The 14381-nt window shown below is 37.1% G+C and overlaps 1 protein-coding gene across 6 annotated transcripts in view; it reads left to right on the forward strand.

Moving 5' to 3' along the window:
- The window catches only part of TENM3 (teneurin transmembrane protein 3), a 3501974-nt gene that overhangs the window by 3279719 nt on the left and 207874 nt on the right, over nt 1-14381 (forward strand). For all 6 annotated transcript variants that reach the window (XM_056802938.1, XM_056802939.1, XM_056802942.1 and 3 more), the window contains one exon: nt 76-314. In XM_056802938.1, coding sequence (XP_056658916.1) covers nt 76-314 — 239 coding nt within the window. The remainder of the gene's footprint in view (nt 1-75; nt 315-14381) is intronic.

Genomic DNA, 14381 nt, shown 5'->3' on the forward strand with positions numbered 1-14381 from the left:
TATATATATATCAGCCACTTGTGTCATATATTCTCATCTTCTTGTATCTTACAATGATGTTCTTCGTTTCCACAGGCATTTCCTATTCAAAACAGGAACAGGGACGACGCCACTGTTCAGTACTGCCACACCAGGATACACAATGGCATCTGGCTCTGTTTATTCCCCCCCGACTCGGCCACTACCTAGAAACACCCTATCAAGAAGTGCTTTTAAATTCAAGAAGTCTTCGAAGTACTGTAGTTGGAAATGCACTGCCCTCTGCGCTGTAGGGGTCTCTGTACTCCTGGCAATACTACTATCATATTTTATAGGTAAGTCCCCCTTTTTGTGATGAAAGCTAGGTCCCAATTAGTACAGATAATGAATCCCCTAAAAGAGTGCCATTATTCAAATTCATATGTTGTATTATTATTGGGCTAGAACCAATGGCCATATTTTACATAATTAGAAGTTCAAACAGTGTAAATTTTAATACAGGCAGCCACTTGGGGGTGGAGGGTCATTATTCACACTAATCAGGACCTAGCTATATTGTGCCTATGAATCAGGAGACCCATATTGCTGTTTTAGTGAGTTGATGTATATATTTACTTTGCCCAGCAGCATAGCAAGAGATTATATTTCAGTGAGGTGTTAGTGTTGGGCTGGTAAGTATACTATATAAATCATAAAGTATTCTAATTAAGTTTCAGAAATTTTAAAGAAATATAAAAGTCTCTCTCTTCTCTCTCTGTCTCTCTCTCTCTCTGTCTCTGTCTCTGTCTCTCTCTCCTCTCTCTTTCTGTCTCTCTCCTTCTTTCTTCCTCTGTCTCTCTCACTCTCTCCTTCCTCTTCTTCTCCCCTCGCCACTCCCTTTTTCTTTCTTTCCTGAAAAAGCACAGCCTTGCCCAGTAAGTTTAAAACGTTTCTGCTTTTTGGCATATTCCTAATGAAAACATGTGTATCTCTGCTACATTTCATGCACACAAAATATTTCATGCCCTTGCTGCAATAAACATCAGACAGGAATCTCCATGGCTGCACAGTCAGTAGGGAACTCTGCCTGCTTGTGGTATCACACATCTTTCAGCTAAGTCAGCAATCTAAATGTAAAGCTCATCACTCAGGGCCATCACCTAGCACTCAGGAACACTCCCTGGAGGGCTTCAGGCCCATAAAACAATGAATGGATTATAGACTCATTCACATATGTGGATTTTTTTCATCTTTGCAGATGGAGTATTGATCATATTTTTCATCTAATAAGTAATCCAAGTAATGCAGGCTACTAGGAGAAAGTTGTCTGTAGTCATATTATTTAACCATTTCATAACGTGGCAGAGTACATGACCAATTCGAAATTGTTTCTAAAATGTAAGATATTAGCACATCGGGTCATATCCCAGTCCTGAGTGATAGAAAGGGTTCACTGTATTCATAGAGATAGACCCTAACTATGAAGCTGACCCATGAAGAAAAAAAAAAAGCTAGGGATGCAAATCCAAGTATAAAGGAGTTTGTGATGCTCCAGGAAACCCCTCTGGGCTCCATCTTGTTATGTGGTTGCATACGGAATAATCTGATCATTCTTTGATAAACTACGTTATTCTGTATGATGCCAAAATTACGCCCTAGTTTTTAGTTACATGCTTTCAGAAACCATATTAACTCTTGTGGGTCAGAAAGGTTAGTCCTTAAACAACAGCATAGTCTCTAATAAAGACTAGTAGTCTAGAAAAGAAGGAATCAGAATTCAGAGGAAGATTCAGAGTTATGAAGGCAATCATGCTGCATTATAACTATGCCATCTTCAAGCAGTATTAGTTTGCAGAAATGCTGGGTATTTTGCCAGATAACTGGCAGTAAATGGCATGTGGGAAATTAGACCATAAAATTTTAGACTTCTAAAAGAACCTAAAATTTTAGAGCTATAAAAGAATCCAAAGCATTCACGTTAGAGAGGAAGAAGTTCTTGGACTAAAATGACCAACGTCACACAGTGGGTTCATGTTATTGACTAGAACCTAGAGATTCTGCCCTCCACTCTCGGGTCCTTCCTACTACATCTCACAGCCTCCAAAGATTTCTGCACCTTGATTCATTTGTGCATGTGGACTTCCAATGAAACCCTCCTCCAGTGCCTCATTCTAACTGAACCATTTTCCTTCCCTCATTTGCTCCTTCCTTCATGCTGTCTAAATGTCCCCTTTAGTTCTGAAGTTAGTGCCAAAGGGATCACATTGGGGTAACCCTGGACTCTCAAAGGCTTTGCCACTGAAGTGCAACATCTAATTGGATCTACCAAAGTGGGAATTACTTCTAGTGTGGATTTGGCAGTGGATTATGTATTGGTTGCCAGAAATACAGCATTGCTAAATTTATAAAGCCTTTTCACCACAAAATTGGCCACTGCTTTTTTTTTTTAGCCTCAGAAATTCATAACACTTTCTGCTAAAATACAGAGGTGTTTTGGTCTCTTGATGGAAGGAGTGTTCCAATCTATGTAGTCACAGCTCTTTTTATGAGTGAAGGGGGCAGCTAGGTAGCTCAGCGGATAGTGAGCCAGATCCAAAGACAAAAGTTCTAGGTCTCAAGTCTGACCTCAGATACTTCCTAGCTGGGTGACCCAGGACAAGCCACTTAATCCCCATAAAGCCTAGTCCTTGATCCTAAGATGGAAGGTAAGGGTTTTATATTTGCCTATTAGAAGAAAAAATTGTTTGGTTCTTATATATCACCATGAATTTTGAGCAGTTGTTGGTAAATTGTGTCCAACTTTTCATGTCCCCATTTGGGGTTTTCTTGGCAAAGATACTTATAGTTTGCCATTTCCTTCTCTAGCTCATTTCACTGATGAGCAAATCAGGGTTAAGTAACTTGTCCAGGGTCACACAACTAGTAAGTGTCTGAGGCTTTATTTGAATTCAGAAAGAGGAGACTCCAGACTTGGTACTCTGTCCATTATACCACCTAGCTGCCCTAAATTTTAAGACCCATATCTTATTTCCCAAAGCATCCAAACATAAGAACAGAATTAAAAGTCTTACCCACAAAATGGAAAAGAAACACTACTAATACTTCCTTCTTTTCCAGATACAAGCTTATTTCTATTTAACCTATTTCTGTTACTATCACCTCAGATGTAGGACTTTACAGTTCTTTCTTTCACAGATAAGTAGCACAAATAGAAATAAGAAACAAAGCCAATTTTTTTTCCTTATCTGTAACACACATTGTCTTTAAGAATTTTTGTTCATCTCATAGATTTTATTTTTAAATTGCTTCATCAATGAGAATAAACATTTTTATAACTCTTTCTACAATATACTTGACACACATGCTTTTATTTGATCCTTACAACTCCTAAGATAAAGAGATAGTAGTATTCTTATCAGTTTCCAAAGAAGAGGGAAAAGGGGACTCAACAAAGACTGTGACTTGTCCAAGCTCATATAGCTAGTCAGCATTCAAACCCAGGAATTCTGATACCTAATCGAATGCTCTTGGTTGTCACCACAGACTGCAGATCCTACTTATTGAAGGGGTGCTCATCAATTTTACCTGTTCACTTTCTAGAGGAAAGAACACATCAAAAAATAAACCTTTTTGTTTCCTTTTCAATTAGCAATATGGTGCCTTTTATTTAATGATGGGTTTTTACCTCTGATAACAGAAAAATCTTCCTCTTGAAGATAATCATCTTCAGCAAAGTCCTAGACTTCTAAAGGGACATCTGTGAAGCAGACAGAGAGGAAGTAGGTCCCTCCCACCCGGCAAGATCAGCCCAATCAATCTGGAGGTTCAATAGGGTAACAGAAGTCACAACCAGATTGCCCTCACCTCCAGATGCTTCTTTTAGCTCGAAGAAAAAAACTGTAGCTATTGTGCAAGAAAGGTTCTATCTGAACATTTTCCCCTCACTTCCTCCTTTATTTCTTCTTTCCGTCACCTTGTGTGATCATCTTCTTCATTTCTGAAGTTAATGCCAGGAGAGGAATAAGGCAGTCCAGAATAATGGGCTACTCTACCAATAGCTTCTCTCCCACCATTTTCTTCCTCCCTTTCCAGTGGGCAAGGGAGCTGGAGAGAGCTGATGGTTAGAGCATTAATATATCATTCCCATCAAATGGCGTTCCTCCTGGGACATTAGAAGCAGCTCCTTTCTCCTTTGGATTCAGCTGTGGAGGAGGGGTAGGACTGGAACATTGTAGCTGCTAAGTAATAAATAAAGTAGCATAATGGATGTGCCATCATTTTGCAGCTTCTGATTTTATGTGTCCAAATTCAATTCAACAATCATTTATTGAATAAATGCAAAATAAAATAAACCAGGAGGCAGCATTGTGTGACATATGCCCTGGATTTGGAGTCAGACGACCTAAATTTCACAGGATGAATGAAGAAGGGATGAGACTGGAATTAGATCGACTACTTAGTAGGTGTTATGTTGTAGTAGTAGTACAGGTGAGAGATAATAAATGAACTAAGAGGATGAAAATAGGGAGTAGAAAGGGCTGATATGAGAGAGAATGGGGAAACAGAATTGACAGAACCTGGGAGCTGATTTAATTTTGATATAAAGAAGTGGGAAGAGGCAAAGATGACAAGTTTTTGAGCCCAGTGACTAGCAGCATTATGATGACATCAGCATTCTCTGGGAAATTAGGAGGAAGGGCAGAATTTTTGTAAAAGCTAATGTTGGGGGGAGGGGATTAATAATGGTAGTAACCATTAATAATAATAATAATAACAAACATTTTTAGATTTTGCAAAGCAATTTATAAATGTTATCTCATTTGATCCCTACCACAACCCTGAGAGTTAGGTACTATTATTATCTTCATTTTACAGATGAAGAAATTAATGCAAGCAAAGGTTAAGTGACTTGCCAAGGGCTATAGGACATGACTAAGTCTGAATATGAACTCAGGTCTTCTGGAATTGAGGTCCAATGCTCTATACCTACTTGGTTCGTTTATGCTCTATGGACATTTGAATTAAAATGTCAATCAAACATATAAGTGGAAACCCTATAGGAAGTTCAGATATGTGGAACTAGGCTCAGAAAAGAGATCATGGCTAAAGATAAAAATTTGATAACTGTCCAAATAAAGGTGATCATTGAAGTGATCGCAGGGAATTATTAGGAGGGAAATATTAAAAGGAAAGAGGGCCCTAAAGACAGAACCTCAGTGTCACCCTCACTTGGGGTATAGGATGAAGAAGAAGAAAATGAGATGAAGGAAAACTGGTCAAAGAGGTAGGAGGAGAAGTAGGAGAAAGCCATATCAGAGAATCCAAGAGAAGAGACAATATCAAAAAGGAAGTGACCAAAAATATAAAAAGCTATTTAAAAAAGTAAAGAAACATGAGAACTAAAAACAGGCCATTGGATTTGACATTTGAAGAGGCATTGATGGCTATAGAGAGAGCGAACCAGTTTAAGCAGGATGGTAAAATAAAATGCAAGAACATAAGGCTACAGAAAGTGGAGGCAGCAGATCTAGACTATGCTTTCTAAAAGTTTGGCAGTAAAGTAGTAAAGAAGAAAGGATTATTGGTGTTTTTTGTGACCCCATTTCAAGTGTCCTTGGCAAAAATACTGGAGGAGTTTGCCATTATTTCCTTCTCTAGCTCATTTTACAGATGAGAAAGTTGAGGCAAATAACATTAATTGACTTGCCCAGGATCATACAACTAGTAAGTGCCTGAGGCCAGATTTGAACTCAGGAAGATGAGTCTTCATTCCCAGGTCCTGCACTCTAGCCAATATGCCAGCTAGATGCCCAGAAGATAGAGTAGGATCTGAAATCAGAGGACCTCACTTAGAGTCCCATATTTCCTTCCTATGTGATATTGAATATCTCATGATTTATTTTTCCCAGTCTTCAAAATGAAGAGTTTGAACTAGAATGCCTTGGAATTTCTTTCCTAGTTCTAAGTCCCAGTATCCTAAACTGAAGGATAAATGGGGCAGTAGCTTGAGGTGACAGTAGGGTAGAGGACAAATGAATATGGCAAGCTATTGAGTCCCATTAACTTTTTAAAGCTACTAGGATGTTGTCATCTAGGAAAATGCTTGTCTAGTGCATTAAGGGACACCTTGAAACTCAGCGTGCCTTTCAACAATGAACATGTTGCTAATTCTTAACCCTCCACATTAAGAAGTGTTAAGTGCCAGTAGTACAGGAAGAACCAGGGACATTTAAGACCCATCATAAAATTCCCATCCCAGTCCTTTTGGACCCTGAGGTATTCATGCCTCCTTTTCTTTCCATTCACTAGAACTCAAGAAGGAAAAACATTGGCCAAGGCAACAGTAGCTATGAGCCTTGCACAGAGGTTGAGACTCAAGAGGAGAGGACTTGTCTCTGTGTGTAGTTGGTCATGCTCTGATCATATGGTGGAGAGAACAAGAATCCAGGGCCCAATTCATTGCCTCCTTTTCTGATGACTTTGGGAGCTAGGTGAAAATGATACACAGTTGCTGTGCTGTAGAAAAATCAGAAATCACTACATCAACACAGAAATGAGAATGATAACGTCACAGGATGTTAGCTCTAGAAGAGAGCTTAGGGATAACCTAGTCCAACTTTCTGCCTGGCATGCACTGTTTTTTAATATGCAAATGAGAAGATGAGTTTAACTTTAATTACAAGTAGAAACCCTTAGATCTAACTGTTTTCAGGTAAAAAGTAGTATTATTGGGAGCTGCCTGATGGGAGAAGTTCTAGGGTTTTGTTTTATCTTTTTATGTGCTGTCTAGGCTACAGCCTCATGCAGGGCAGGCACTTAATCATCCCTTGTTACGGAACTGAATTGTTGTGGTACTAATTAAACTGAAATCAAGTTTATCAAAATCATATTGGAAGCAATACAAACAGGGGAATTTTACCTCAGATTTATGCCCATTTAATAACTATTCTGACAAAGTTAAAAACAATGACAGGCCCTCAAGGCAGTAAGAGATCATTTTATTTCATTTCACCCCCTTCCCTCCTTGAAATCACAAAACGAGATCTGGAGGAAAGAAGGGGGAGAGAGACAGAGAATGAGAGAATTGGTGGATGAGAGAGAGAGAGAGAGAGAGAGAGAGAGAGAGAGAGAGAGAGAGAGAGAGAGAGAGAGAGAGAGTGCAATGGAGTAAGACAGCACCAGAGAGAAAGAACCAAAGAAATATTCAGATAGAGAAACAGAAAGAGAAAGAGAAAAAGAATCAGTGGCAAACAGACAAGAAACCGTGCATATCAAATGGATAGTCAGAGAACTAGAGCTAGGGAGAGAACCAAAGAGATATTCAGAGACAGAGAACAAGAGACAAAGACAGAAAGGTAACCAGAGAAAGAAAGAGACAGAAAGAGAACCAAAGACACAGAGTGAGATAGAAAGAACTTCTCAGAAAATATTGTAGCACTGAGTTTTCTTTGCATTCTTTCCCCCCTGGTTAGTTCTAAATAATAGCTTGCTTATCTATAGCATTGAAAGGTTTACAGAGAACTTTCATTTCAACAATCATTTAAGGGAAATATTGTGAAGCATTGTAGGACGGGAGAGCAGGGAGATCCTGTCCTCCAAATCAGGAGACCTCTATTTGATTCCTAGCTTTGATATTTAGTAGCTATATGGCCCTGGGCAAACTACTTCACCAACTGGTGCCTCACTTTCTCCTGCCTAAAAATAAGTGAATGATATTTTATCACTTCAATGAGTGTTGTAAGCAAAGCTCTATGAATACCTTAAAGTGCTGTGTGATTTGAACTGTTATGATTACACCCACTTTAAAGAACAGTAAATTGAAGCTTTTAAAGGTTGCATGAGCTGTCCATGTCACTAGCTAAGAAGTATCAGTGCCAATTCTTCTCATTCCCAGATGAGTTCTTTTCTTCTTATGCAATTCTGCACCTTCCCACTTTTTCAGGTATCACATTGTATTCATGATAAAAGAAATAGGCAATTCACTTGTTAATAATGATTTGTAACCATGTGGCATTGTCCTTCTACTAGCCACTTGTCTTAATGTTACCAATTTCCATACTAAAGAGTTTTGATATTCTGATTAATCTGTAAGACTAAAAGATATAAATGCAGGTTACTTATTTTTCCTGGACAGTTGAAACAAACTAGATCTAGAAATAGATATTGTTGTGCTGTTTCTAAAAAGGCTGCTTAACATCAAAGAATTTCTTATTCTGGTTAAAACATATCTGTCCAATCCATGCTTATTGCAGCTATGATTCCTTAGCAGTTTATCTGTCCCATTTCTATGTCTATTTGCATTTTATGAACATTTTTCCTCTCTGTACCTTGAAATTGATTATAGTATTAGCCATTTATCTGCGGATGAGGGTCAGAAGGAAAACATATGCCAGCCCTTTACTATTCATGAGAAATCAACCATTTAAATATATATGGCAAAATAAAATGTTGTGACATTCTTTTTTTTCTCCTTTTGACATGTCTTTGTAATAAAAATGCTTTTTTATTAGGTTATAGAACCCAGCTAAGCAATGAATTATGTGCCATTTTTCACTGTTGCTTCTTCTCTTAACTCTAACAGTTGAATTACATCTACAAAATATATTTTGACTGAGACAGTAGTAGAATTTTCATACTAATTTAATCTGAGCTCATTCTAGAAAGGATGGTTTATTGTATATTACAAATATGTGTATATATAATGTCACACATTTTCAAAATTTGGAAACTAAAAAGTCTGTGGCCTATGTATCAATTTTGTTTTATTCTTAGGGGAAACATGAAGTCAGTGAGGTAATTAAAATTTAAATGGCACAACAGGTAGCCTGAACCATTAGAACTGCTTTTTTCTTGCAGTGAAGATATTAGGTGATAGGGCAGCTGGGGGCACAGAGAATAGAGTGGAATCAGGAAGGCTTATCTTCTTGGGTTCAAATCTGGCCTTAGACATTTATCAGCTGTATTTGTCCTGGATAAGTCATTTAATTAGCCTTGTTTTCCTCAGTTTCCTCATCCATCTAGAATAACTTTATTTCTCATTTCTCAATTTTTTTTATTTTTAAAATTTAAGGATAATTGATTAGATCACAGAATAATAGATTTAAAATTGGAAGGAGTCTTAAAGGTCTCATCCAAACCTCTCTTCATAGATGAATATTGAGAGGTTCAATGATTTATTGCAAGTTGAAAGGACAGGAATTGATAGTTTCAGAATTTGAATTCAGGACTCTAGTTTCTTTTTTCTATAGCGCTACACTGTGTCTCTTAGGGCACAGCCTTTATAGTCTATGTTTCTCTAATCTTATGTCTTGGTTTGAATATGTAAAAAGGGTGAAAGTGCAAAGCAATTGTCATCAATATCCTTTAATGGCCTTGTTATCTCATTCATTCTTATAAAGGAATAAAATTTATAAAAGTGAAATCTTACCTCCAGTAACACTGAAATTCCCATTGAAATTATGGATGGTTTTCATAGTAATATCTAAATCTAATTTTCTTATTTATTATATTTGTAACCATCAACAAAAACAAACATTCATATATATGTATATATATATATTATACATGAAATTACAAACTACTGTTTTTTAGTGTTTGGCTAAATTTTAAGGGTTTTAAAAATCTCATTAAATAGTAATGTAAATATCCCCTTTGTTGTTATATCATCCTATTTTTTTTTCATAATTTTGTTGCTGTAAGTAAGTGCCAATCTACGATGGTTGAAGGAGTGTCATGATTGAGAATACCCTACATAAGTGAAATTACAAATGCTATTCTCTAGCCTCGGATGTGTTCCTTTTTATTCACTTGTAATCACAGAGAATAATCTGGCTGATTGTGCCCATTCTGGTCTTTGCAGCAGATACTTTTAGCAAATCCATTGTCCTCTTGCTGTACTATCTTGATATTTGAGATAATACTCTTTGACTACTTGCATACAGATATTTTCTATAACTAGCAAACCAAATAAACTGAAGAAAGTAGGATTGCCTATTGATAGCTAAAAGGGACCTCAAAGGGTTTCTTGTCCAACTCCTTCATTTTAATGATGAGGAAACCCAAGCTTAAAGAAGTTACTTGGCTTGCCCTTGGTCACACTGGTAGTATCAGAGATGAGATTTAAAACTAGTCCTTCTGACTTCAAATCTGTCAACTATGTGAAAGTACTGTGAGCAGGCAATTACTATTTAACTGAACTTATTACGGTCAATGAAATGTAATCCATACAGTCATGTTCTAAACTTTAAGAAAATGGTTCAAACTCTTAAAGAGGAAACAATGTATAATTATTTACTAAATTCAAGAATTCACATTTTTGTCAGTATTGTTTTGGCACGGATGTGTTGGCAATAAAGAGTTGTTTTTAATACAAGATAAAAAATATTCTGTTCACTGACTTAATAGTCACACTGTAGTTTCAAAAATGAGGAACATTGAATTGTAAATGATGTGCACACCTGTCGTCTGTTGCTGGGGTGGTTTAGGCAAGTGAATCACTTGAGTTAAAGAGTTCAAAACTACAGTAATGCTAAATCCAGTTGGTTATACACACTAAGTCTGATGCCATTATAGTGTTCCCCTGAGAGTAGAGATATACCATTTTGCAAAGGAGGACTGAACTGGCCCACAAAGGAAGTTAAAGCTTCTCAGAAAATCAGTATTTAGAAAGAACCAGTGAATGGCTACTCTTCTTCAAATTTTGGTAAGATAGGAAGGCAGGCAAGAAGGAAGCAAGCAAGGAAGAAAGGAAGGAGGAAGGGAGGGTAGGAAATAATATAAGAAGTACACATATGTGGGAAAAACTATCTCCAACCATCACTACTCTCCACCAAATCTTTGTGTTTATTATATTTTATTCTTGGCTTGATTTAAGATTGGTGAATTGGTTAGTACATAATAACATAGAGATTTTAAACATGCTACCATTACCCCTGAGATTTGGGGAGAGATGATCATAGAACTGCATAGCATTCAAAGATAATATTTTTTTAACTCCTCCATTTAAAGTCAAGTAAAATCTGAGATGTTCTGGGCATAAACAACTTGTCACGTAGCCCATGAAATACAGTAATGTTTTCTCTGTTTTTGGCTATCATTTGTTCAGAACGTAAGGAAAAATCTCCTGACTGATGCCAAGTGCAAAGCATAATACAATATTTACCATTTCAATGCTACATGGCATAAATATTTAATTGGCATTGCATATGTCATTTGCTATTACATGAATAGTACTGAGAGCAGAGTGTTCAGTGAAAAATGATCTGCACATAGAAAAGCAAAAGAAGTAATGATTGGCATTCATAAGGTTAAAAAAGATTTGACAGATTTCCAAAGATTTAAGAAACTAATTTATCACAAACATCCTTGTCTCTGTTTAAAGTAAGAAGAAGCCCAATAATAGAAGAATCAGTTGTTTGACCTTCAACAGGGTGGACATGTCCTTTATGATTCTACGTGTCCCCTTTAAGTCTCTCCTTGCCCACTGTTGCCACAGAACAGTATGGAAGCCTGATGGCCCTTCTCTTTAACATCTTTCCTTCCTCATCCCCTCTCCCTTCCCCCCCCCTCACAAACAAACAATTCATTTGTTTTTTTTAAAGCTTTTTGCATATTTTACATGTTAGCCAAAAATGTTAAAATCTTTCAGTATTTTCAGTATTTATGTACCACATTTAGCCTTGGAGGATGTGGATGAAAACTAAGAAACTGGGTCATCTATATCAACAGCTTCAGTTATGTAATCTCCACTTCTCAGAAAAAGGATGAGATGCTTGATTTTCTAAAGTTTTTGACAAATGTCGACATAAGGGATCATAGGTTCTTTCATACAAATATAAAGGTAACCAAAAAATCCCTCCTTGGGTGATCTTCTACAAATGTTATAATATCAGATCAAGTATATATTTTCCCCAGAAAAGCAAAGAAGTGATGAAGGAATCAGAAGCATTTCAGGCATTTCATTAACCCAGCTAGAACTTCACATTTCTGTTTATGTCCAGATGGATTTTGGGATTTGCCTAGTTACCTCTACAGTTACTATCAAAATAATATACTAAAGTAGAATTCCTTTTATCTCTATCCATATTTCATCATGAGATGTAGTAGTATGCTTTAAGAATTGTATCCACATATTTATACTGTGGCACAATCAAATATAATAGATTTCTGTACTAGTAGCAATGCAATGATCCAGGACAATTCTGAGGGACTTGTGAGAAAGAACATTATGCATATTCAGAGAAAGAACTGTGGGAGTAGAAACACAGAATAAAAACAACTGCTTGGTCACATGGGTTGATGGGGATATGATTGGGGTTGTAGACTCTAGACAATCACCCTAGTGCAAATATCAAATAATATGGAAATAGGTCTTGATCAATGACACATGTAAAACTCAGTGGAATTTCTCGTTGGCTATGGAAGGGGGTGAGAGGAGGGGAGGGAAAGAACATGAATCATGTAACTATGGAAAAATATTCTAAATCAATTAATTAAATAAATAAACTTTTAAAAAAAGAATTGTATCCACATAGCCTGATCACAACTTTTTTTAAAAAACTGAATTTAAATTTTAAATAAATTTAAATTTTCTACATTCATTAATATTGTGATTTGGAGAAAGGGGAACTATATAATCTATATTGATGCCCCAGTCCTCTGTCATGTCTTCCTATGGTCAGAAATAACTGAGAAAACCTGAAATTATCCACATATTTTTTATTGCAATAAAATAGCAATAGTTATAAATCTAGACAACTAGGTGTCACAATGGATAAAGTGCAGGGCCTGGAGTTAGGAAGACTCATCTTCATGAATTCACATCTGGCCTCAGACACTTATTAGTTGTGTGATTGAGGGCAAGTCACTTAACCCTGTTGGCCCAAGTTTCTCATCTGTAAAATGAGCAGGAGATGGAAGTGGCAAACCACTCCAGTATCTCTGCCAAGAAAACCCCAAATGTGGTCAATGAAGGGTCAAACATGACTGGAAAATGACTAAAGTTCCAACTACAACTGTGCAACAAGGCTATAGCATGACTGTACTGTCCATCTCCCCAAAATATAGGACTTTCACATTCACAGAGGTACAACCCTCCTTTTTTCCCATTCCTGAGACCCTCTGAGACATAGTTTAATGCCTCAATTCCACTCAAAATAAGGAACAACCCTTAGAGTTTTCAGCATTTGTTTATGATTCTGAGAGATTTCTAAACACTTCACCCATGCTCTTCACCAGTGAATCTGATTATCTAGATTCCAAATATTCTTTTTCATCAGCTCTTGTATTTCTTTGAGATAAAATACCACCTCTCTTTAGAAATAAAGCTAGACAGTTTTCAAGGTAAGCTACAGCTTCCAAGATTAAGTTCTAAAACTGTAAAGAGCCTTGAACCTGGACCAGCTCCTTTTCAACCTTCCTCTCCCCTTCACCATTTTCTCCTCTCTTGGCTAAGGCAATGCAGTTTGCTTAGATTCTCTTCCTAGTAGGGGAAAGAGAATCTGGGACCAACATTCCAACAGGATCAAAGAAAAGCATTTTCCTGCCAACTAACTTGTTTAGTGTCAAAAAACCATGGGAGCATTAGAAGTGTAGAAGATACTGGCTTGCCTAAGAATTGCTAAGCACATTTATGCTTTAAGCCCATCACATCCACACAGGGATAAGTGATAATGGAAAGGTCAGGCAAAGGCTTATGCTATAGGATGCTTATGCTCAGATGTCTCTGACTGTGGTGGAACTTTGTGATATCTAAGATATTTTCAGACATGGAAGACCTAGGTTAATTTTGTGACATCATCCATTGATTTAGACACCTTACTGCCCAGAAACTTGGAGAATGTCCTCATCTAATAGCCTTGTGTAGTGGTTAGAATTACACCCTCACAAGGACTGAGAACAGTGATCTCATCAGTGAGGTCTGCACTCCCTCTCATCCTCCATCATTCTTGTCCATATCCATCTGTGAACCATTCATTAAGAATCCACTCCTCATGTGGTGGTGGAAACCTTTTTCTGCCTCTGTTAGTAGCTCACCAGCATCAGAGTAGTTCATGGGCTTTCTCTTCTGTTTTCCTATTCTCATGGCCAACACACTTTTTTTTTTTGGTCAGATAAATCCTATGATCATTCTTACATATAAACCTTTTTGGTGATATTCTGTAAACTCCTTACATTCAGTACCCTTTGGGGTTACTTGTAATTTTGAGATAACATTGTACAATGGAAAGGGGGCAGAATTTGGAGCCAGAAGCCCCCCCAAAAATAGAAATCTTGATCATGTCACTTACATGTGACCATATGGTTTCAACTCTCCAAACTAATTTCTCTCTAACTTCAGTTTCCTCATCTATAAAACTGAGGGGTTCAGACCCATCCAGCTATAAATCACTGGTTTTATATTTGTTTCCACACCATCATTCCCA

The sequence above is a fragment of the Monodelphis domestica genome, chromosome 6 (assembly GCF_027887165.1).
Source record: "Monodelphis domestica isolate mMonDom1 chromosome 6, mMonDom1.pri, whole genome shotgun sequence".
NCBI lineage: Eukaryota > Metazoa > Chordata > Mammalia > Didelphimorphia > Didelphidae > Monodelphis > Monodelphis domestica.